Below are 27,173 nucleotides of genomic sequence, written 5' to 3'. Positions count from 1 at the left end.
TAAAGAGACCGGCGATGACAGGTTTTTTGCTTTTTCCGATTAGAAAAAGCAAAAAGGCGAGAAAGAAGTTCGCGGATACGCCGACATTTTAAAAAGGTTTTAACGAGCGAACCTTCGTCAAGCGTCGATACGAAACACGACGTAGAGTGGATCGCGGCAGGCTAGACGCGCACGGTACTCTGCGGCCGCCGCGACGCCAAGTAATTAAATGCAGAGAAGGGGAAGCGAAGGGCTGGTCAGGATGGTGGGCTTCCAGGGTGAGGGAGGGAAGAAGGTAGCGAGGGCGTTCCTGAAGCCACTCCCCGAAGTCCTACGGGACTGAAACCCGACTTTCAAACCACAGCATGCCTGAATAAAGTATTCTTCCAACCAAATTTAAATTTTCCGTTAAAACTTGGACTTATCAATAATTTATCAATAATATTAGGTATACAAATTAATTCTGTGCCTTTCCCTTTCTTTTCAATTGAAGATTTATTTTTGAAATGTCATCCTAACTCTAATTATTCAAATTATTATATCTTCGCGCCACTTTTCAAATACACAGAAGCGCGGGAAATTATTCAAATTTAAAATGGTAATTACTAACATAGACAGCGATATATGCGATATAAATTGGGTCGAAATGACCATCAGTGTTAGAGCTTCCCTTAAAAATTGAATTTTACATTTGCTACTAATGCAATCTGACAATGAAATATAAAATGCGCTCTGCATTTGCAATAGCCATCCACTTCGTTTATCGTTATTCTCTTAGCTACGAGATAAAATGTCTCGATGAATTTCGCTTATATGCCACTTGACATGCTTCACCGGTACGTATCTTTTTGCATTATGCAACAATTCTCTGCTTAATTGAAATTCGTTCTGATGCACTCGATGCATCATTCTTTTATGAAATTTAATGCAACTGCAACACGGAAAGGTTAACATGTTTGTTACCGACTGGCTCTGTTTCTTGAGCAGAACATCACTTATGACAGCGATCATTATTTATTTTACAGTTATATGATCAAACTTTAACCCATTTGCAGTAACGTTCTAAAGGATAACGTTAAAAATAAAAGAATTTTGGTAGATAGTCTTTCAGAGCATGATTCTGCACATTCTAAGGAATTATCAAAAATCCAGTTAAATCTAAACGTACGGCTGTGATTATAGTTTATGATTTATTAATAAATTATTCATTAAAAATAATTACTGATTAATATTCATAAGTCATGGAATATATTCGAAACAATAATTTTGCTTATATTGTAATATTTATGCTCTAAATCAATCCTAATAAAAAATCAATAATTATCTAGCAAAAATGACTAATTTATATAATGCATAACGTAAACAATATTTATAATTTTGTTAAGTGCTTTGGTTTCTAATTTTCATTACATTTTTCCTGGTTTGAAATATAAATACTTTGCATTCTACAATTAGGTATAGTCACCCGTAGCAGCGAAAGGGTTAATATGCAACAATCTAATATAATTTCAATAGCATTAACGTTTTCTCTATTTCTTAAATATCTTTTTTTTCTCTAGTTACTACTGAATTACCTGCCAATCTACGAAACATTTTAAAATGTCCCGATCAAGAAAATGCTTAATGAACGCATTTAACGAACGCGTTTGTGGTAATTAGACGTGGTCGAGCCATTGACGTTCAAACCTACCTTTTACAAATTGCCGCGTTGATTTGACACGCTTCAAATAGAAGGATACTACGTAAATCAGCTGTATTTAACCGTCGCCGGTTTTTACCGGTGTGTCAAAGCGTCTACGATACGCAGAGTGTCCATCAGCTTTGATTGACTCTTTAATTAGAGTCTTATACGGAAATCAAGCAGCTAAAGTAGTGCATAAACTTGTTATATAATCGAAATTACGTGCACCTTTCATGTATTATTGCATGCATAGATTTGTCCCCCCCTTTATTCTTTGACAATAGCAATAATTCAGTGATATACTTACAGGATATCTAACTTGAAATTGGTCAATTCGACCAAACAACACAAATACTTAGAATAACTGAGTAATAATAGTTTACACTTACCAGTTTCGAGATCAACAGTATAAGGAAGACCTGCCCATGGATCATCCGGCTGATCTTCAAATTCCCTTGTATCTTTCTACGAATAAAATTCCCGAAAAATAATTGTACGTGTTAATTGAATAAAACAGACCACAGTTAGCGAATTTAATTACCTAAAATAAGGCGCTCTTAGGAGGATGCTAATTATTTAGCTAAACTTAAGAATGAGTAGATTCTAACAATTTAAACATCAGATGATCCGTAGCGCAAGTAGGGACAGGGGTGGTAGGGTGTCAAAATGGTGAATTGATTAAACCATTAAGAAATTAAAAACCATCTGTTTTTAATATTTTTGAACATTTCAGAAAACGCTGATGGCAATAAATAAAAACGAAGAAAATTAGAATTAATATTATCACAATACTAATAAAGTTTAAAAAAGACTTTTTGATTTCCCTACAGGACAATTATAGTTGCGCTATTGAGATGATCTTACACTTTTGACCAGTAGTTAAACAACCATTCTAAAATTTGGAGACTTCGTTACGTGTCCGAATCAAGACGCTTTCTCGTTGATAATCAAAGGATTAGGAATGACGCCGCGTAACAATGGCTGAATTCAACTGGAAGGCATTCGAGTTTGTGAAGGTCGACGATCATAGAGACGTCATAATCAAGCGAAGCTAACGGCAACGTGAAAAAGAGTCGAAGGGCGTCCGTGCGGGGCTGGGACCCCATTGGCTGTGTTATATACGAGCTGCAGTGAAATGAGTTTAATGAAAACTGTATTGTACTCAATCATTAATCATAGCCGACTCTCTGATAGTGGCTATCCCAACCACTAGCTCTCTTCTCCCCTTCTTGCCAACCGCTTTTCATCCCTTTCTATCCTTGTCTCCAGTCTCTTTTCCATTCTGCATGATGTATCGTCGTTGAGTGCTGCGTTATCCCAAGATCCGGGGTTATGAATACAAAGTTCGATCAAACCTTTCACCCTTCGATCGAACGACTCGCGTCAATTCGAAACTAAGCGCAGTTGCAACGACCCCTGACGATTTACAGGACGATACTTTCGCTAAAAATAAAATACTAAATGTGACTTTTGGAATGATCCGACGAGAGGGTATACCTTAAACGAAAGTAAAGTCTGATCGATTCGAACCAATTCCGAGGCACAATGTCACAAAGTGGCCGCCATTTTGTCCTGAAATTTCATCCGACAGAAACAATTAAGGAAGAGAAGGAGGCCAAACCCACTTCGGTTCGCTGGGCGCGTTTTCAATTTCCAGGACCATCAATACGTCCCTCGGAATCCCCCCGCTGTGCTGCTCCAATCTCTCTGGCTCTAGCCTCCCCTCTCTCTATCTTTCTCTTTCTCTCTGATCGTTTTCCACGGCCAACCGGATTTATTCTTCCTCACCCTCGAGCCTTTTCCTACGAGCTGCCGCTTCATCGAGGACGCCCCCCAGCTCGGGGGATGCTATACATCTATCATTTCAGCAAACCTTCTGCATCCCATGAACAAATGAACGCTACTCCTCATTCCGATGCTTTTGTGAATGTATCTACATATACACGGCTAGTGATGGATATTCGAATCACCCTTCGGCTTGGAATCACTTAACATTTTATTCGATGCCCCAAGGTCTTGAATTTATCCGGCGGTCTGACATAAACTTCGAACAATCCATTTTAGGATCTCCCCGTTGATCGGATCTAAGGACATAGTTGCGTTTTGTAACAAGATCAGAAGCGAGGGGAAGATTAAAAAGGCCGAAACAATAGTTGTCAATACGTGGCAAAAGGTGCCGTGAAACGTTGGGAGAGAAGAGGACTGAACTGACCCTTTGTTCTCGGCTGTTCGCAAACCATACTTTGGATCGATCTGTCTGCTTTCGATCGGGATCGAGGATCTTCCCCGTATTATTGAACCCTCGAAGACGGCGGCGTGTTCTCACAAAGGTGAAACCCATTGGAACAATACGATCTTCGAGGAGGAAGAGAGTAGACGGCAATACGGGAAAAGAAAGATGGAACCAGCGACTACCGAAGCTTACGAGAGGAAGGGGGAAGACAAGAGTTGAGAGCAAGTGAACGAAGAAGGATAAACGACGAAAAACAGAAGCAAAGAGAAGAGAAGAGAGGAGAAGAGAAGAGAAGAGAAAAGAAGAGAAGAGAAGAGAAGAGAAGAGAAGAGAAGAGAAGAGAAGAGAAGAGAAGAGAAGAGAAGAGAAAGAACGTCGAGGAGTCTGATGGGTTACCCGCCCAGAACGTCGATGCAACGTCATTGTCGGTGACCATAGTATGGATGAGTTCTCGTAGACTCGAATCTCTTGGATACTTAAACGCTCTTCGTGTCTATCGACCGAAACGCGTCCGACGAAGGAAATCGCCGATGAAAAAGTTACATAGTGAAATAGAAAGTGAATTAAATCAACCGCTAAAAATACAAGCATGCTTTGAATCGAAATTCGTTCGAGAACCGTACGATTAGAATTATTTTGTTTGATGGAAAATTTTGTAACAAGCAATAAATTTCCTTCAAAGATATTCTTGAGAATGTAAGAATCAGGAACGAGATACACGATTAGAGACGTATTTCCTAGACACGAACAACCTTCATAAGAAGCGAAACAGTCAGTTGAGAGATTGTAAAGAGATAGCCACCCTGAATGTCGAATTCTTTTACTAGTCGAACGAGTGGCGTCACCTTTGTTTGATGCCTCGCCGTTGACTTCACAAATTGATATCGATCTATCGACACGGATCGCTTGGTCGTATCTTTACGGGTATTAATGCAATCAAATCTTGAGTTTCTTTTTCTTTCATCGTTATCTCTGACAAACGATGGAAACATTGGATCTATCAGAAGGTTTTGTCCTTTTTGTAATTCTTCGACTTTTCTATCCCTCACTCCTTGCATAATTGCTCGCATGCGATCTCACATGATCCCAACATAGTTTGCCTTTGATTAAATGAAACAGCTATTTTAATTCAAAATAAATGTTCATTAACATAAGTGAGATTTCTATTTGTGCATAACATGTGCATACAGTGAGAGGCAAAAGTAAGTAGACACTGTTCAAAATAGAATATCTCGGTTAAAATTGGACTAACTAACCTGAGGTTTTTTGAGAAGCTATAAAAATTAATTCACTAAAATTACAAAGTAATTAAAGTAAAAATTAAACTAAAAAGTTTTAAAATAATTCAAATTTCCGTAAAATTTCTCGATGAAATTTTCAGCATACACATAACTTATCTGAATCTACGAAAGACATATTTTAAATTTTTATTATTGACTCACATAAAAAAGTTGAAAAATTCACTATTTTTGTTCGCGATTTCAACAAATAGTAATTTTTTAAAGCGATGAAAATACATATTTTAGAGAATTAATTTTTATAGCTTCTCAAAAAACCTCAAGTTATTTAGTCCAATTTTAACCGAGGTATTATATTTTGAACAGTGTCTACTCACTTTTGCCTCTGACTCTATCTAAGAATGTTTTGAAGTTGCAATAACTTATTGGAGTAATTAACACATCCCCAAATACATTTTTGGTAAATATGCAGATTATTGGTGCCATCAGAACCGGATTAAGATTGAAGTAAAAAATACACATGAGGATTATGGCTGTCATTTGCAGGAATGTGTTACAGATTAAAGATAATATGAACAGGTTACAATTACTATGGGGTTATTTCATAAAATAGCTGTTTCATGTTCAACTAATTATCCTGTTACAGTTAAGTCACTTAACACGGGCCATTTACGTCACTGTGGACTTTAGGAGTTTCGGTAAGAAAATGATGCCTTCATTTCAAAAAAAAGAATTTCTGTCGTTTACTTAAGAAACTTCCGGAAAGTATACCTGAGAAATGCGGACTCAAATGGTATTTAAAAGGGGAAATGCTTCGTTCTTTAGACGTGAAAGCAGAAAGTAGCTGGTATTTAATAAACAATAAGTCATTAATCGCTAATTGTGGTCTGTAAACGAGAGAAAGCGTCGCATAGACGTCGACATTCAACGATTCGACTCAATACCGGTAGCGAATAAAACACTGGAAAAGAGGAATAATTTGACAAACCTTTTCGTTGTTCGAATTAATCGCTTCTAAAGCCTTTAGTTTTTCGATCTCATCGTCGGTTTCCTTTTCCGATGTGGATGGCTTCTTTGGAGGAGCAGTGGACTCTATCAATGGTGTAAATCCCAGATCCACGTCTTGTTTCCAAAGCACCTCGATTAAATCCATGTCCTGTAACAGAATACAAATTTAATTAATATACTATAACTTATGCTAATTTAACTTGAAATTATTATTCATTAACCTTTGTACTTTCTTTAATTAATACTACCATTTATAACGTACGATCAGACATGTTGAAGTTCGTTTTAACACCGTTTTAATGCCATTTAACCCTTGAACGGCAAAGTTATTTTATATATAATATTATTATTTCGTATACCATAATACTTTGTAAGGTACCGAGCTTATCTTGCAGGTATTAGCAACTCTGTTTCATAATCATAACCACGGTATACTCGCGTACACGTAATAGGTTAATTATTAGCTGGTAAATGTAGCATTACTTCTACGATATCGCGATAATCACTATACATATCTCATTGGAAACACGACGTATGATCCTTTTATATAAGTTAATAACGCTCGGTCTGGATCGTTGTTTGAAATTAAAATCACGATCAACAAGGCTCATTTTTGTTACGAACGAAATGTCCCTCGCAGGGAATCCTATCGACGAGTGTGTACAAAAGTGCATGATTAATGATGGCCGAGTATCGATGCATCTCGAAATGGAGGAGATCGAAAGGAGAAGAAAGAAACCGGGGAGAAGGGACCAATCACATGACGGGGCACAATATCGTCGGGGCAGCTGGTCTGTAGCTTTTAATTGAGCCAATTTCGCCGAGTTCGTATTGAACCTCGTTAACTAATCTACAGATTTTCTTCGCTAATCTAAACACCAACGTTATTACAGAGTTACATATAGGAAATAACGTGGGGATATAATTTCTCACGTTTTACCCTCGATGCCGGTGATAGCCGAACTTTATCGCGATAGGAGCCATATAGGGCCCGTTAAAAATACTTGTTCATCTTTTATTTATTATCATAAAAACATATTGTCAAAATTTTCAATGGATCTTGTGCACTTGCAGTAAAACTTGATTATGATATGGCACTGGTCAATGGGGTTCCTTTCTGCTATCCTTAAGTGGTACCATTTTCATAGCTCTCTGCTATTTGTTCGGACAGGTGTAGGAGTAATTTCGTCCAGATTAATAGGTTGACGGGAATACGTAGTAAGGATGGATCCGGCTTGACACAGAGCCATTAATCTCTGAGCATCGTTATCGGGGATCGCAAATTTTAACACGGTGCATCGGAACCCAAGGGTAACGGATATGTTTCTGCATCACGCTCGATCACGGACGCGCCTTTGGAAATTACTTCACCGAGCGTGTAATTTGATGTGCCGGTGGAACAAGAAAGAAATGGAGGACGCGATGAGAAAGAGAGACGCCGATGCGGCGTGGGTGTGCATACTGCCTCGTGTCGGCCATGTTGAAGAAACACAGCGGGATATCCGCCGCACCCACAGCTGGGCTACGTTCTTTTCGAGCCCACGTTTCATCTGGCACCGTTGCACACGCTCCAATGATATCGACGCCTTTAATTTTTATTCGATTAACCGCACGCCGTGGCACGCCACGGAAACACCGACTGGATGAAACGAAACGAAACGAAACGAAACGAAACGAACAACCCCTCCCTCCGAGTCATACCCTTTTCGCTATCGTGAATACGTTGCCATTTGTTCGAATCGCGACATTGTATCTGGGTAAGAGAAAAAAGTGTTTACCTTTTGTCGAGTACAGAGGGTCTCGTGTAAATTGGATTTAACCCTTTGGCTGCTATGAACGCATATATGCGTCCATAGTTTATTTCTTGTACATCTTAATCATAATCAATGCATGTTACTAATTACATACCATACGTTATCAGGTTATAATGATGTGATAAAACAATTAAAAAAAGAAATTGAGAAATAAAGGGAATAAAAAAAAGAAATGATAAATGTCATTGACTTAATTCTTATTTGTTAAAGAGTACTCATTAGTCAAAGGGTTAAGGTGATATACCTATACATAATTTCAAAATTTCAAATTCCCAAAATTCTAAAATTTCAATATTTTTAACAGACGTGGCCCAAAAATTCTAATTACGCTAATGCGTACGTAGGGTTCGCAATGACCCGATTCGAGTAAAAATTCAAGAACCACATACGTTGACCTAATCTTCATCTATTCATCACTCACTTGCCTATCCCTCACTCGAATATAAGAATGAAAAAAGAAACAAGAACAGCAATGTGCAACGACAGAATAAGAATCAAAGATTAATTATACCGAATAGTGAGTGACAGGTTGAAAAAGTGGCTTACTGATAATGAGTAATCTTTACAAATTTATCTGTAATCTCGTTATGGCATAACGCCACCTTTGCCTTTCTTTTCGCCGCGATTGTGCATCGAATCCTTTACAAAACAGCGCACTTCTTAGCCAGTGAACCTGTCAGGATGTACCTGACTGTGGACGATAAATAGTCCTAATGATGGTTCTACCGTTAGGTTGACCAGGTATTATCCTCAATTTTCACGCCACCCTTTCGCTCCGAGACAGAAAAGTACTAGCTGTTTTGTTCGTTTCTTTGCTACAGATGAAAAGTCCCTAAAGGAACTGAAGGTAATGATGTTTTCGTTTAACAATGAAATCCGTTCGGTATAACATTCACTGAACATAGAAAACAGAGAAATAAAATAATAATTTGTTAATTGCTTATGTGTCAATTTTAATTCTGAATTAAAGGAATTAAAAATTTTATTTAAAAAAAAAAGAAATCAAAACAATATTTTAGTAATTTTCAATAAACTTCAAGCTTCAAATTGAGCTAATAAATAAATTCATATTGAAATAATGAAGTGCGAAATTCAGCCAGTAACATCCAAGTGAAACATCCTTGGCAAGGATCTTTCCTAGCCGCTTGTAAAGTAATGACTTTACCGTGAAGAAAAGGAAGGAACCGTGGCAAATGATCTTCCGTAAATCCTTGTTGCTGTTCATAAATTACTTAGTATTCGTGCGGTTACAAGTGGCATTGAACATTTTGAGGTGGAGATGGACACTGACCGCTAATGGGTCCCATGGGTTACGCCTACTAATTTCCTTGGTTCTTTTCGGAAAGATTTGGGAAAGACATTTCCCTCAGGATTTCCGACACGATTGTGAAAAGTAATTTTTATCGCGATTTCAAGTCGCGATCTTAACACTTTGACAACCACTGTCAGGTATTCCGATGTTTAACTTTTTATGCCTTTATTTTTTACCTGACATTATTAATGCAGTAGTAATATTTCTGTATTGTTTTTTTTTTTATTTCTATAACAATTGTATACATTTCAATCTATAAATATAGCTTACGGTAAAAATGAGTTAATGTACGACAGATAATGCCAGTAATTAATTGAACTGTAAATTAATTAAATGTTAAGAAAGGAAACGATTCTTTTGAAAATCCTCTCGTTATACCATTGAACCGTTTGAATTCCTACAGAGTCGATTAAAAAATTAAGCAACTTTCTAAAGGCCCGAGAGAGACTACGTCTCGTCAAGAGGGTAGACTCAAAAGCATAAAGCATTAATTTCCTGGTTTTAATTAATGCGTCGTGCACGCAGCCGTACAGTAATGGCGGCTGAACCTTCGTACGAGGAGGGGATAAAGGAAGGGGAAAAGGGAGGCGCGGCTAAAAAGGGAATTTGATTAATGATCCTGTAGGATCTGGGACGAGAGAGCAAGGGTGGGATAAAGGGGAGGAAAGAAAGGAGGGAGGGAAGCATATCCTGGGGGACGGCTGTCTTGTTACAGAGCACCGATCACTACCAGAACATACTTTTACTTCACGGAATACATTTTTCAGATTTTCAGAAGAAATTTTTCTATTCGAAATTTTAATGCTTCCTTTCGAAAGTAGCTTAAAAATAATATAAGATAAGATAAGATAAACTCGAGTAAGTTTGTAATGGTTTTACAATTTTATTATTATCAAGTCAATCCATCAATTCGTGCGTATTTTATTTATTTTTTCTTACATCTAAATCCCATTACAAGGAACATTGAATTTTATAATTTTCCACATTCTATCAGCTGTGAACAAACTTAACATATGGACTGATCTGATAACTCCTAACATTCGCTACCCACTGCATACTATTGCTCATAACTTTTAAACTACTCAACTACAAACGAAACTTTTTTCACTACAAACAACTACAAACGATTCTCTATCACATGGAAAAGAGCGATTTCAAAAATCTTAAAAATTGACGAAGTTACCTCTTATGCGGATAAACAATTGCTCATAACTTTTAAACTATTCAACTACAAACGAAACTTTTTTCACTACAAACAACTACAAACGATTCTCTATCACATGCAAAAAACCGATTTGAAATATCTCAATGTCGGGTGCTGGTGAATTTTTCAATTTTGTTTATTTATTAATTGATCCAACTGCAAACGAAAATATTTTTACTACAATCAACTACAAACGATATACCACCGTTTTATGAAAAAAAAAAAGTTAATTTTTTAAAAGTCGGGTGCCAGGTTCACATAGCTCGGTACGTGTATTTAGAAAAAGGAAAACCGACAGTGCCTTGGAACGTTCACCCCAACAGAGGCGTATCTATTTCTCTTTCTCCCCTTTTTCTTTACTCTCAACCCCCGTGCCACGATATCCCAGGCACGTTGCCAAGCCCACGTATTATGTATTCATCGCTTTTTGCTCGTGTACCGAAGACGCGTGAGCACGTAGACGAAATAAGAGAACGATGCCGGCATTCGTAATAGAAGGTGATAGAAAGGAACATTGGATCGACCACGAGATATTAAATCTTATTACAACTGTTAATGACTTTCAGACACATTTCATATTACTTGTCGATTACAATCTGGTTTGGTTAGGATTATTATGTCCTTATACTGAATTATACAGTACGTTTCAAAAATATATCAACCATCTAATATTTGAATGTTTCATTCTTGTGGTAAAAAATCATTGTACATTATCATTTATTGTAAGTTACAGTCCCTGGCCATCGAATTAGGACTACTACAAATTTTCAGCATTTTTCACGTTTCCCGTAAAATTAAAAGGCCTGTTCAAATTGTAATGATATAATTTATTAGCTACTAACATGATACACTACTACTGTACATAACACTATTAACACATGTTAATATCTCGTATTTCCACCCTTTGCTTTGATGACAGCTTGTATCCTTTTCGGCATGCTTCGTACGTTGCTTTATCATATGCTTTTTATATGTATCTTCGTTGTTTTCCCAAATATCTGTAATTTTTGTTTTCAACTCAGATGATGTGGTGCTTGGAGAGTCGTAAATAACTCTTTTGACTAGGCTCCAGACAAACACTCGCACGGCCCTTAATCGCTCATCGTCCACATAATTTTATTTTCATCACAATAGTAACAAATCTATTGCTATGTATACCTGGTTATCAATGTATTTAGTAATAATTTGAATGACCTAAAACAATTTTCCATATATGACATACTATTACAGCCATAAAAGTGAAATTTTCGTACGTGGTCCTAATTCGATGGCCAGGGACTGTATAATTGAACAATGATTCCTCTTCTTCAACACGATACGCAAAATTTCCTCTCCAAGTATTATTATACCTATCACTATCACAGTCATCATATCACTCAAGTATCACAATCACAACTCAATATAAGATAGCTTTAAGGCTGGGATCTGAATGACCCAGCATCCACCGTTCAAGGGTTAATTGAGAGGATACGAATACTTTTACGACTCATTGTATATAAATTTGATGATAATGCATTAAATATTTCCCGTGTTGTTCATCCACCGTTTTGTAGTACCTACCTAATGTTCACCTGAGCAATACCCATGACGATAAAGGTTTGACAGTCCTTGGATTCCACTGTAGTAACAAATTTGACATTTTTTAGTGATGTAAATTTTCTTCTAACGTAGAAATATGTAGGATAATACGAACATTTCACTACTTGCAATTCATCGTTTTAATTTCCTTACGTAGTTATAAATAAATCGATTTCCTTTCAACTAATCAATCATTTTCCCCTATTCTGTGCAATCTTGAAATTAGTCGAACAGATTCGTTACAGATAATATTACACGAATACATAAAACGTACAATAAATGTGATATTTCTTTTTCTTCTTCTTCTTATTTTTGTATTTCACCGTTGATTCTAATGAACTCCCGTGGAAAGCCGTAAAAATGTCGTCTCTGATTAAATCGACGAGATGTAAAGATCGAGAAGGATTTTTTTCTTAGACACCGCGCGATTGGTTCGTAGCTTGTAATTACGAGCGGAAGAAAACCGGTCTCGGGTCCAACGATTTCACGATGGACGCCTTGGCTCCGTTATGGCCGCCATTAGTGCAAATAAACTTCTGGGCTGTCAGACTAGCCGAACTAATCACTCTTCTCCAGTGGAAAAAATACTTTTGAAAGCGTTAATTAATTGAACTGACTCGATCCATGCTACGCATGGTTGCCCTTCTAATAACATCCTACTGTACACCGCGTCTAATTCCGATACCTAATTTTAATGATAACAACTGTTGCAAAAGGATTTTTAACATTCGAATCCAATTAATTTTTTTTTAAATCGAGCTTCTATCTCTCATCAAATTCGGAATCAACCGTATTGTGTATTAATAATTGTCAACCAATCAGAGTGTAAAAACTGAGCAATTTTAGAGCGAATCTCTATAGTCACGACACGGAATGTGGACACTGGCAATGAATTTTACACTCGCGTGTTTATCGGCTGCGTTGATCGCAGAATATCCGAGAAACTGTAGAAATCAACAGATGTTGGCGGCGCTTTGATTCATGACGAACCACGCTTCTGTGAGAATCAAAACTATAGTCTATGCAATACGCGTCCGAGCCGAGAAGAAAGTGCAATTCACGATGTAATCTCTAGGGAACGAGCATCGATCACACGGGGATCTTGCTCGACGTCAAAATATTTCCAGAGGCATTTCGTACGGCGGCACAACGGAAATCGTTTGATTCATCGAAGCCCGCACCGTTCAACTTCGTACCTATTTCCTTGGCTTCTGTTATGTGTCTGATAAAGGAATTAGGAAAGACTGACTCGATCTCTGGGGGAAACTAAGCTTTTGACATTTTTCTCCTTTTTTTTTTGTGTGTGGGATATTCTCAGCCGGGTTGAAAATAAAGAAAAACAGAATAGTGTTATCGAAACACGACTGGCACGAAACAATTTTGAAATTGTTAAATATTAGAAAAGAGAGAGATTCTATCGACAGTTAAAATATATGAAAGGCTGTGTTTCCAAATGGCCCCACCAAAATTGAGAACTCAGGTTCGGTATATAACCTAAATTGACTACAAAAAACCGATTAAAGTTGGTTTCAGAGCTGGATGTCTTACCGTTTTCAAGATACCGTGGTTAGGTGAGGTTAGATTAGGTTAGATTCTGTGTATGCGCAGTATTGAATAGCGCATGCTCAGCATACGTAGTCCCAAAATTGTACAAAAATTTCTTATCACGATATCTCAAAAATGGTAAGACATCAAGGTCTGAAACTAATTTTAATCTGTTTCTGGTAGATTAATTTAGGTTATATACCGGATCGGAGTTCTCAATTTTGGTGGGGCCATTCGGAAACTTATCCCAAACTGCTAACATTCTATCGCATGAATACGCGAAAAACCGAATCATCGGGTAACGCGACAAATTCTGATTCATTAAGAAAATCTTGATTATGGTGTAATTATAGTGACGAGATGGAAAGATGGCGTTACAATAAATCGCGATGCATCGGTGTATCATAATGCAAGCGTTATAACGTAGATAGTATCTGTTATGTCGGTATCTTTTTCCGTCAATCGTCCGTCCATTCGATTCCTACGAACTGGCGACCTATCGAACTCTCATGAGTAGATTCGTGATTCTTGCTTTAACCTTCCTGCCGTCAGCCATATCCGGCTCGTTAACATTTTTTTAATCGACACCACAAGCCCGAAAGCTTGGCAATGTATTCAACCATTGCCATGATACTCGGTTTGATTCGTGCCGGATGCGTTTACAGTTCCCTGTAGCCGGTGAAATTCAAAGGGACGCCGTCTTCTTCATTTGTCAACTGCCTGTTCGGCCCTCCTTGTTACGCCTTCTATCTATTCTACGATAAGAAAGGAGCATCATTCCATTGCGTGTAGTCCTGGGACGAACATCATGGCAATCTCTCGGAATAATGTGATACATTGCATTTACGGTTCGAACCCCATCAAATATACAGGGTGTGATATTTTAACATGTTTAGCCCCGGATATAACTCGAAATTATACAGGGTGTCCAATGCGACCAGTAATAAGAAGTTAAATTACTTTCAAGTATCGGTAGTTGTTAATTACATTTTGAGTAACTACCTACTTATTAATTAGTTCTTTAACCCATCAACGCCCAAAAGAAACCATAAACATGTAGTAGAATTTTGTTATTTATATTGAATAACTAAGTAAACAACAAAAAATTTATTACTGGAAATATTGTTAGTTTATGTTTATTGCACTATCACTCAATTGTTTTTGTTTGTTTGTTTTAAATTAATATTTACACACGATACACTACTGACTTTCTCTCTTATGCTTTCTCGTAGTCTTTCTCCCAAAGCATCATTAGTCACTGCCGTAATATTTCTCCTAAAGAAGGGACGCAAAAGTATTCTACCTACTTTGTTCACGATAAAGGATGGTAAAAGTGTTTATGGTAATTCTACAAAAATTCTTCATAAGCCGTCAAAGGTGGTCCGTCATAGCTATCATTTTTCAGTCGATTCTAATCTTTGGCTACATCTTCAGAAAAGAAAGAAACATTAGTTGTATGGAGCGACAGACAAACAAGCGTTCACTAATAGACCAAGTCGTTTCATGAACGTTTAATTTAAAAATATTAACATTGTGACCATCCTTTCTCCAATTACTGACATTCAGTATGATTAATGTACAAGTAAATTTGCAACCAGCATATAAACTTTTAAAAAATTATTAAATTGTTGCATATTCAATGGCGAATTAAAAGTAATGCAAAATAGTATTTATGGTATAATAATTTAAAGCTGTAAGTTTGACAATAATTATTATCGTCCATTGGCCAACATCTAATTTCCAAATACTTATATCTGGAAGTAATAAAGGAAATTATAATTGAATTTTTCACGATGAATCTAATAGCAGAACAGGTGGAAAAAATAGGTCCGATACAAATAAGATATCTTGAACGACTACAGATGATGTATAGATACGAGTTCCGCCAAGGTACAGTTTTGAACCATTCGGAAGAACAAGGCTCGACATACTGACAACAATCTGATGCGAGACCACCTTTACTACAACCGAGGCGTTTATCTCACCTGTTATCTTCAAGCTATCATAATTTGTCAAACTGAAGCTGTCAGAGCCAAGGAACGATACTGATTATTTGTTTAACTTCAATTCAAGTTTTTATAATGTTATAGAGGTAATAACCCTTTTGTAATACGAAAATTTCTACAACCTTCACAATTCCTTAACAATATTATTGTTTGATGACTATTATCTCATGACAGTTTATGTTTTTTGAAGGAAAATATAGAATATGATAGAAATAGAAGCTGGTAAAGAGGGGTTTGAATAGAGACGTTTGCCACTACTGAATGAAATAATTAAATCCATCAATTTTCAAATTTAATTAAAAAATTTATCTCAGAAAAACTAAAAAAATATACACATCGAATTGAGTATCCTCCTCCTTTTCGAAGTCGGATAAAAAGCTCTAAATGAGGCCCTGATTATGAAGCTCCTACTAATGGAGACAAATTAGACTTTATGTTAATGATCATTAATTAAATTTTGTCATAATATCATCTGTAGTAAGTTCAAAACTTTCGTCCTCATTTTTTGCATCCTATGCTATTGTGTCTTACACATATTATTATAATAAGTTAATTAGATATGGAGTGTTAATTGCGCATGGACTCAAATTTAAATAAGTAAATTAGTGAAATAGAGACTTTGATGGGAAAATCCAAGATCCTTGGAAATCCTCGCACTTCGATCATCATCCTTTCCATTAACTAAATTCAAATTAATTACATTACCATTTAGCACAGAAGTTTCATTTTTAAAAGCAATTTTTTATATAAAAATTAAATTGTCAGTGACTAATATTCTATGGTTTGTACGATCTTGTTATAGTAGGAATCTGCAATATTTTATATACTGTTATCGCCATCTGTTAGAATCAAGTGAATACTGAATATCAAGACGGGCAACCGACTAAAGATGCAGGGAAAAGGAAAATTCATTTATCTTACTTCGGTAAGGACGAATCATTTTTATAAATGTACCGACAACTCATAAAAGTAAAAAAAGATTGAGGGTAATGGCGTAATTTTTTAATAGTACACCTTAGGGAAAGGTGCACTTGGTACTTCAGGCTCGAAGGTGTCAAGTATAAACAAAATACGGAAAAACTAACAATTAGTTTGTGTATGTCTCGGATACTTCCACATGTCATAAGTGCATAAATATCCGCGGTTTATTGATAAATCTTAATGTGTTACGGTGTAGCCGCTATCAGAAAATACGGTTCCTGTGTAGACGGTTTGATAGATACTTAATGTCAAAGTTCTGACACCTTTTATCTAATCTAGAATAAACACCATTTTCAAGGATGAACGTAATATACTTGGTACGGCGCCCCACTGTCGAATGGACCATTCATTTTTGTAAGGAAGTTGGAATTATATTTAAAAAATATTGCAAAAAAAAAATTAGATATGTATAAGCTGAGTCATCTAACCCTATCACTTTTATTTTATTATTTGTGAAGATACCAGGAGAGACTGCTTCGGTGATGAGGATCATCTGACAATGAAACTCATCTTCAGTAACCTTCCTTTTTATTTTATTTTATTTATTAAAACTGTATATTCTTTTTCTGAAATAATATTTCTGAACATTCAGAAATATTGCTGAGAATCTTATAAATAAATACGATATCAGACACCACGCCTCTTTTCCAGTAACACGAAGTTGATTTTTGATAAAATTGAATCACAGTTATGACACCTATGGATACCGTGCAAAATGAAGCCTAATGAAGAGATAAATAAAAGCAAATAAAAAGAAAAGATAAAAGATATAAATTTATATTGTTTACGAATGATGAATCAGAGTGTAGTCGCCACTAGTTTTTCAAATGGCTCAAAAACATATAATAAGAGCCTATAGAATTTTTCGTTTTTAAAAATTCTACATTTCATCACTAATTTTACTTTCATTTCGTACAGCACACTATAATCTGCCATTAGGAAACAATACGAAATATTTAAAGTTTTAAAAAATCAATTTTTCAAGTCTTAGTAACGAATCTACTGAGATAAACTGTTTTTAGAATGCGTTTTTTCCATTTAGAAGTAAAGTTACAACATAATCGATATGCACCTAATCTTACAAATGATAAAAGTTACATCGATGTTGAGATTTCATATTGCATGAAATTCTCACAGTAAAAGAACATTGCATTGAACTTGAATTGTTTTATATAAAGTTGAATATATCAAACAATACAGTGATAAAGAATTAATCAAACGGCGCTATCAAGATTTTAGTAAAAGTTTACACAAGATAACACGTTTTTACTAGAATTGCGTTATATCAACTAGGAAGCACGTTAAAAAGTAAATTAACCGAAACACTTTAATTCTATAAATCTATAACACCATTATTTTAACCGTAATTATAACAATATTATCTTAATATTAATACTAGAATAGCCAATATTGCATAAATACCTGCTTTAAAATTGAAAACAAATTGAAGAAATAATTCCTGTAATTTTCTGTAATTTAGTTTTTCCAATACTAACGCTGCCTATTTGATCATAATTATTTTTCTAACGTCAACGCTATAAAAATTTCGTTTTCCTATTTAATTGTAGAAATAACATAATAAAGAAGCAAAATATTTCTGTCATTTTCGACGTTTCTGTAACTCACCGCGTTAACTATTTTATCCAGGCTCATTTTCCTCTGTGTAATCGTGCACAGGTATTCCTCGGAAAATCGCAAAAGAAAAATAATGAACTTCCTTCTCGATATTCGCACTCTGCGTGGAGAACACACCTACACATACACAATATGTCACCGTTATTTCAGGAAGCGTTTCGTGGAACAGCACAGTTTTCACTTAGCCACATCGAACGGAGTGAAATTTTTAGGAAAATCGTGGAAAACACTATCGCGATACCACACGATCAGGATTTTCTTGAAAATTAAATATTTTTAATCGTTGATTTTGCGCGTTTTGATTCTCGATACTGGCGAAGATCAAGTGGCCTCGTACACAACGATACAATCAAGGAGAATGAGTTTGATGACGACGACCAGAACGAAAGACAACGATTACAACAGATTGGGTCTGTGCGTGTGACGAGATAACAACCAGTAACGGATAGGCATTGGAGCTGTGTTACCCACACCACACAAGAAAACGCGTTCTGTGAATTTAGCCGCGAGCAACAACGATTCTATACATACATACTGACTTTCCGTCACGAGTTGACCGTCGATTATCGTTTTTAGACTCTGATACGAGAGAAAGTTTGTATAATAACACAGAACTATTTTTGGCATTCCTACTCCTTTACACCAACCACCTGCGCTACCATATCTTAGCTTTTCATTTGTAGATTCATGGTTTTAATACTGGAAGGATCTACCATGCTTACCCATTCAACAGAATCCGGGCCAATCATGACCCAAACTGTATAACAATAAAATACATAACTTTTAAATGAAAGAGTTTTATATATTGATAGAATCATTTTTATAAGAACAATGGAAAATATGGAAAATGAAAAAAATATGAAATACAAAGTTATTCAAATTGGGCCTCTCTCCGTGGTCCGCTATTCAAGGGTTAAAGGATTAAAGATGTACAAAAACATGGAAAAATCAAAGGATCATTTTGACTACTGGACTATGTATGATATATGGGGCCCCTTCCCTATATTATCATTCCCCACGGAGGTGCCTATGGGAATGGTGAAAAGCCGGAACATTACCCTTTCCCTTAAAAAATCTGATTTGATCGCGAGTGTACACCTTGTACGTATAAAAACTGATACACGTGCAGTCAACGCGTTTCAAACAAATAGCACCCACATGTTATCTTGTGTACACATACGTGTGTGGTAGCCTGTTATGGATCAAGATCTTTAATTATCTTCCAGTCCGACATGCTACCAAGAATGAAAACTGTAATTTTCATGGACGGTATATTGTTTTTCACGTAACCAATTAAATAACTGAATCTATAGATGGTGTTGTATAACCTTTTGTCTCAGAATCTTATCTGTAATCTACAGAAGATTTCTGAACAAATTCTCTGTAATATTAACTTTAGTAACTGACATGAAAATACGGTTTACTTTTTGACATAAGAGAAATAATGTTCATTAGAGAAAGATTATATGAATAAACAATGGATCTGCAAGTACAATTGAAGAGGCTGATAATTGAACTTCATGTGATGCAATAGAAGGATATATCTTTTGAACATTTTTGCATACTTCATTGTGAACACTATGAGTCACAACTATAAACGGATTTCACATTTAAATTAACAAGTATTATTATCATAATTAACTACGACCAAAAGTCAAGTATGTCTAGAATAATAAGTTCAGAGAATACTAATTTTCTTACCCGTTTTGTGTGAAACTAGAATTCAGAATTTTATCTTTTAGAGTGAGTACATTTAATAAGATTAAAATGTTTCTTTTTCTTATCATTAACATCCTGAAATAACTTCAATGTTTACGTTATATTTTCCTAAGGTTACTACATACTGCAGTTTTAATGTAATAATGCAGCAGCTACTATGCTTTGTTACGTAATTAAAAATATGAGAAATATATAATTCCTAATTTGTTCTCAATATGAGGTATAAGTATGTGTAACCGATCGAACTCTGTAAGGTAACAGAGTTTCATTAAAAAGTGAGTCTAACACTTGGGAAAAATGACTAATTGTGGAATCGAATTGTTTTTTAATTCGTCGATTCACTTATGTAATTAATTTTTAATTTTTATAAACATAAAAGCAGGGCTAACACAGCTTACCGTCAATTGATATTGAACCATATAATCAATATTCGAACGGTAATATCAATATCAATTGTATCGATTAATCTATCGGTAAAGGAAAATACTGTCAGTAAAACAGAGCTTCTCACGTTCCAATGTTTAATCCGCTAACACATTAAAATTTAAAAAAAAAATTGAAATTTAAATATAAATGTAAAATTGTAATGTAAAATAAATATCACTAAAACGAATAGAGCTTTATGACCCATTTATTAAAAAAACATACCACCACTTAATTGGTAATATTTTTTAAAAGTTGAAATTTTTATGTTCAAAAATTCATATTCAAATAGTTTCTGCTATTTCATATTTCTTTTCTAATACAAAAGAAAGAATCAAAGCTTATGCTATTTATGCTTTTTACAAAAAAAATATAAGTTTATCATATGCAAAATTTTAACGTTGCTATTACAGTCATTTGTAGATAAAATTTTAAATGATCATTTATTATATAAAATATACAATTGTTTAGAAACTCAATAACGGATTTAAGGCACAGAATACCAATGTCAATGTCAATGTCCCTTATGTTAGTTAAAGGTGTTTGTCGAGAAACATTTGTCTGGTACAAAAGAAAGTAAGTAAACAGAATCAGAACATGAATTTATAGCCGAAAACGCGTGGGTATGATGTGTGAAGGTTACAAGAATTTTGCTCTCAAAGAAATGAACATTATAAAGCATAGAATATAGCTATTTTTGTAAAAGGTTGTTGTGACTGGTTCAGATCTCGTTAACCTTGACTGCAATCTTTTTAAAACGTTTTCTTTAAACAATTTCAAAGTGTCAACAAAAAATCAAGGTTCCGTTGCTTTTTTTTTGTATTTATATTATCTTCAATTTTCTTTCAACGACTACTTGGATCTTAAACGAAATTGCAAAACTTAGCGGTGGACCAAAATTAAAATGGGATCGGCGTAATTCACAATTTGGCAATGTTACCTGCTTTGTTCTGATTCATGGAAATTTAATTTAAATACGACGATATTCGTGTAATTTAAAAAATCAATTATATACACAACTTACCAGAATGAACTCTTATCATATAGAAGATTAAAAGATTCGCTAATGATATTTAAGTAGCCTATTATCAGGGTAGGTTGAAATAGTAATACATACCTGAAACAGAAAATAATTGCACAAATTATATATAATATTTTTTTTTTCTTTTATCGATTAAATATTTATTTTATCAATATCATTCCTTAAACTATTGAAAGATTATTGATTAATGTAATACTCTTCTACAATACAATAAAACTTGAAGAATACCCTACATTCAAGTCCAAAAGGATTGGATAATAATAAATCTCAAATTTTACTAATTTAAACAAACGAATCAACATTAAAGTATCAGACATATCATTCAATATCAATCTTCTTTGATCTTCAAAGAATCGATCTACGCAAAAAAAGAGTTGACTCTTAAATCTCTGCTTACAAAAAATTGTTGTTGGTATCATAGAACAGAGTCATGCAATATAATAATAGCAAAAATATAGTAAAGTCATTAATCTAATGAATTTGTGAAAAACTCGGACTTCCTTTACATTTGACTGGCTTAAAAAATAGGAAGACAAAGTTTGAGCCGATATTCAGTGCTGTATAATGCCAATTTGGAATTGATTCTTTCATTATACAATGTTTAACAATAAATTCTATTTAAAATCCTCCAATTGCAATTTTTATACGGCCCTGTATGCAGAAACATCAATCAACCCAATCGTTCTTTCAGTATTGGAAAACACGTATTGTTTGCAGATTGATTATCTTACTAGATTAATGACCACACCATATTTGTGCAGCTAGATGTACTATACCACCTGGTGTATAGTAGCTACAGAAATACAGCATAGTTATAAATGTCAGCGATTTGTAGGGTGATATGTATTATCCAATATTGAAAGAGTAGCGACGATGATCGATGTTTTTATGTAAAATGAATCTACCTGCAAACTTTCAGTCAAATAAGACTCGACAAGTTTTCGGAAACTCAGCCGGGTCGTTGATCGCACACTAAAAATCGATGGGATCTGAATATACAGGGTGTCTCAGTTTCAATGGTCCGAAAGCAAGTGGGTGATAGAGGACATCATTTCCGACAAAAAAGGTCCTATAATAATATGTTCGATTTTTCAAAAGTTATTTCAATTTTAGCGATTTGCTCATTATTTCCTACCTTTTGCAAGAAAATCGATTGATTTCAAATTCAGCTTACGTGTACTTGATTAACGTGGCTATTGTGACAAAAACAAATTGTTTTCTATTCGCTAGAAAAGTTTATGAAATATCTCTTTATTTTGAATAATTACTGATTTTGGTGTTTGGCCTTTAACTTTAAAAGTATCATTATGGACGAAAAGCGTGTTTTCTATTAGAAAAATTATCTCGATTCGTGGACTACAAACGGATTTTGTTGCGAAAGGTAGGAAATAATGATCAAATCACGAAAATTGAAATAACTTTTGAATCGTCAAATATCTTTTTGTCGGAAATGATGTCCTCTATTACACTCTTGCTTTTGGACCACTGAAACTGGGACACCCTGTATATGCGATTTGAAGATGACTCCGTTTATTCGGCTTCCTCATCGTGTATTGACTCGAGGAAGGTTCAAGACCGAACGAATACACGGTCGCGTATCGACGCACCGATAATTCGAGTGTTTATGCAAAGGAATCATCCCTTTCTCGAGCTCAAAATTAACTCTTCCGGTTTTGCCAGTAGCCCAGCCGGCTCCTTTGACTTAATTTAAGATACTCTGTATACCGTGTCTTTAATATCCACAAACAGAAAACAAAATTTCAGTACTTTCTTTTTACACACTATTCTTCACTAAATGACTAATAGCACCATCAATTAAAATCTGAAACATACATCATCCGGGACAAAGACACAAATCATTCGCGGTTGTTTCCTCTTCTTTCGCGCCATCTTGCAGTATTGTTTTCCAATGGTGACTCCAATTTGACAAACTTCACAGAAAAAAAAAAAAAAACACGAGTGTACAACAGTGAAGCAAGGAGACACCAAACTGGAAACTCGGAATCGAAAAGAAGGCAGGAGGCGAGGTGTACGCTTTTGTTCCTCAACCGCACCGGGTCACCAGGGTTATCGTTTGCATGTGTTCACCATGCTGATTTATGAAAATTTATGGATCACTATTTCCGTGACGCGATCGATGAAACTTTACGTCTGATCAAATATCTTGGAATCCTGTTTCACTGTCAGAGAAAACTTTTTAAGATACTCTTCAGGCTATCGATGTACAGGGATACATTTTTCTGTGCCAGCATATTCTATGATTCAAAATAAAAGGAATGCGTTGCATAAACATAGTCTCAAAAATGCTGTATTGATAAATTATAACGAAAATACGAAGATAAAAAAGAATCTAAAAAACTTGCGATGGATTCATCGAAATTATAGAACATTAGTCAGAAGTTTGTAATAAAAAATCCAATTTTTAAAAAAACAAGAAGGCAGGAAAATAATTTTCAAAATCCGGTTTCTTGAAATTGAAATAAGTGAAAATAACTGTTCATAACTTGGATGAAATAAACCTTTTATATAATATATCAAACAAATTAAACTGCGACCACAATTAATGGGAGATGTGTTTACGTCATTTCAATAACTGGTTTAATAATTGAGATTACTGCGATAATCTATGCACCTTAAGAAGACGAAGTGTTATATCTAAAGCAACAAAGTAAAAAATAAGTTTTTACATACCGTCGTGTTTTATTAAGAGCTATGATTTCAGTTCAAAGTTCATGAGAATTCTAAGTCTACTATATGTATATCGTTGGTTTGCTACAAGAGTAATAGAACTAAGAAAAATAAATTTTTCGAGAAATTGGTTTCAAATTATTTATCGTCGAAAATTATTAATTACTCAACCATTTCGTCAGCTAAATCCCTTCAATAATCGAGCAACAGTTGCATATCGGTAACCTTTGTCAATTCGATGACAGAAAAGTACTAAAAAAACAGCACTTATGATACATCAATCTGAAGTTTAAAGTTTACTAAAAATTACTGTACAAATGTTTCATCAATATTCTTAATACAAAACGGCGAATTGTTAATTGTAACAAACATTAAAATTCTATTAGATACGATTGCATAGCAAACGATTTATTTCGAAACATAAAAAGTTTGACATAATCTGATGACATAAAGATAGATTGCATAATAGCATTAATAAAATATCAGTTTGTAGCCTGAAGCTTGATAGAAACGATTGCATAAATGTTGCATTATTATTCTTAATGCAAAATGGCTGATTGACAGTTGCAACGAACAATATAGAGTACTATTGTTGTTGCACATCAAACTGCAGATTTCGAAACAAAGAAAACCTGACATGATTTGATGAGATAGGAAGTGTTGCAAAATAATTCTTATGGCATATCAGAGGGGGAGGAAAGGAGTAACTGACACATTTACCCTAACTTATGAAAAAATTATGCGACCAGTTTGAGGAACATTGTTTCAAGATAAGTGCGTTCAAAGTTTCTCATGCAATCACGCGATGAATGACGACTCGATTCAGTAACTTACTGATGCAAAAGGAAGCAAATTAAAAAAAAACTTCATCGAAAGCCAATTAGAAAAACTAGAAATTCTAAACGTAAACCGTACAGTACTTAATCCAATCCACGAAAATATAATAACAGACATGCGACATAATTTGGTATACTGCTATATAATAATAATATTTCATACATTGCAATATATAAGATACTATATCATTCAAGGTAATATGCACATAGTTTAACATAATTCAATATGTATACTGTTTACATCTTCTAACGATTAAAAGAAGGAATTCGAGATTACCATATTTTAAATTACATGCTGCAAAAAAATTTGATGCACGAGTAAAATGAAATCTCTTCGATACGTTAATGATAAAGAACTAATCAAACTGCAGTAATCCAAATTTAGTACTGGTACTAAATAACAAATATATTAATGATACTAATAATAACAGCATTATTATAACTACTATATCAGCATTGAGGACAAAGCAGATTAAAACAATAAATGAGGAAGAAATCTTTTCTCAATCTTTGACGCATTTCAATGAAAAAAGCAAATGCGTAGACGAATAGTATAAAAACAATATATTCCTCTTACAAAACTGATATAGTTGTCTGTTAAATCGCTTCAACTATCAAGCAACAGTTGCGTATCGGTAACCTTTGTACTCATGCACAACGGAAAATCTGTATATGTATACGACACTGCGTTGAGTTTACGTAGCATGAGTAATTGTAATGAAGCAAGAGTGTATGCCAATATAGTCATTCGTAAGAGGCTACGCGTACTCTGTTAAAGAGCAAGAAATTTAATTCCTGTTTATTTTTAACATTTTCTAAAATTTTCCAAAATGTTCTGGCATTTGCGTAACAAGAAAAAGGTTTACAATTTCTTAGTGGGAAGTCAACTATATTTTTCCATGGTATACCGAGAACCGTGAAAGCGAAACGCGCACATACTTTTAGATCGGTAAAATCCAAACTCCGTTTCTAAATGTTTAAATTAGAAATTTAAAATTTAGAGAGAGAACCTCTCTCTCTCTCATGCGGAAGATAGATATTGGAGCCAAGTTTTAAACTTATCGGTAGGCGTAATCTCGTCCTTAAACTATTGCAAGTGGTACAACACAATCGTTGCTCGGACACGCTAGACAACAGGAAATCGTAAAATATTTTCATACTATGTGATGTGATATTTAAGAAACAAATTCGACAATTTATAGCATATTGTAATATAACACTACGCAAATACTGTTGGATTTATATCAAAACGTAATTAAAATGGATAAAATAAATAACGTATTTCAGAAATAAACGTCTCTTGTTTGTGCTGAAAATTATCGATGTAAACAAAATAATATTTCAATATAAATCTTTCTCTTAAATTCTCATTATAGTAAAAAGTGACATGTATTGTTAAAATATTGTAACCAGAATCTTAATATATTTATTGTTAAAATGATTGAATTAAGTTTCGAAGCATTGAGGTCACATCTGGGATTCTTGCATCTTTTTTCACAAAGTCCATCGGAACGCATTTATATTTCTGTATTTCCACACAATTATTTTTGCAATCGAGGCCGTTGTACGAGAATTCAGAGGAAATTTTGGTGATGCGATGCACGCGATAAAAAGAAGCCTGCGATCACCGACAAGACTCATATGTTTATTGTTGGGGAAGATATTTATAGTTCATGATCGGAAATGACATTCACCGTGCACGAAAATTAAATTAAATAAAAACATTTAATTATTGCAATACTAATAGTTTTTCATTTATCGACAATAATTAACAATAGAACCACGGACATTTGACGCACGCTTATTTTTAAGTTGAAAATGATGCAGGAAATAAACAGACAAAGGATGAAACATAATTTAATATATACGTTCATTATTTATCTCGACAATAACCAATATAAATTTCAACAAGAATACTTGATAAAATGTTTAATTTGAAATAAGAAACAATGAGAATTTGTAGATTCTATTAGATGTGCAACGTATCGATGCAGAAATGTGCATTCGTGATCAAAGCAGGCTTCCCCAGGAAAAATTCTGATGTCCCGAGTTCGCGAAAAATTAAAGTAAATAGTCGTTTCCAAATATTTCAAAATAATTCGTGGCAAATTATTGGTTTTACAGGAATTATTTTTTAACAAAATTTAATGCCGGATAGATTGAAAGTAGTCTTCATCGATATTGTAAATAAAACTGTACTCTATACGATAGACTTTTAATGTGAAAATCTCAATTTTGGTTACGTTATATT

The 27,173-nt window shown here is 34.6% G+C and overlaps 1 protein-coding gene across 7 annotated transcripts in view; it reads right to left on the bottom strand.

Moving 5' to 3' along the window:
- LOC114878246 (segmentation protein cap'n'collar) overlaps window positions 1–27,173 on the bottom strand; it is an 88,867-nt gene that overhangs the window by 57,039 nt on the left and 4,655 nt on the right. For 2 of the 7 annotated variants that reach the window (XM_029191831.2, XM_029191829.2), the window contains exons 2-4: window positions 18,206–18,331; window positions 6,120–6,287; window positions 2,050–2,125 (exon numbers count right to left, since the gene is read on the bottom strand). In XM_029191831.2, coding sequence (XP_029047664.2) covers window positions 2,050–2,125; window positions 6,120–6,287; window positions 18,206–18,331 — 370 coding nt within the window. Of the gene's footprint in view, window positions 1–2,049; window positions 2,126–6,119; window positions 6,288–12,029; window positions 12,076–18,205; window positions 18,332–23,231; window positions 23,386–27,173 lie in introns of those variants that run through there. The other 5 variants (XM_029191833.2, XM_029191830.2, XM_029191832.2 and 2 more) reach the window with 4 other exon arrangements.

The sequence above is a fragment of the Osmia bicornis genome, chromosome 9, assembly GCF_907164935.1.
Source record: "Osmia bicornis bicornis chromosome 9, iOsmBic2.1, whole genome shotgun sequence".
Classification (NCBI taxonomy): domain Eukaryota; kingdom Metazoa; phylum Arthropoda; class Insecta; order Hymenoptera; family Megachilidae; genus Osmia; species Osmia bicornis.
Note: the sequence above shows the minus strand (reverse complement) of the source record. Positions and strands in the feature narration are given on the sequence as shown.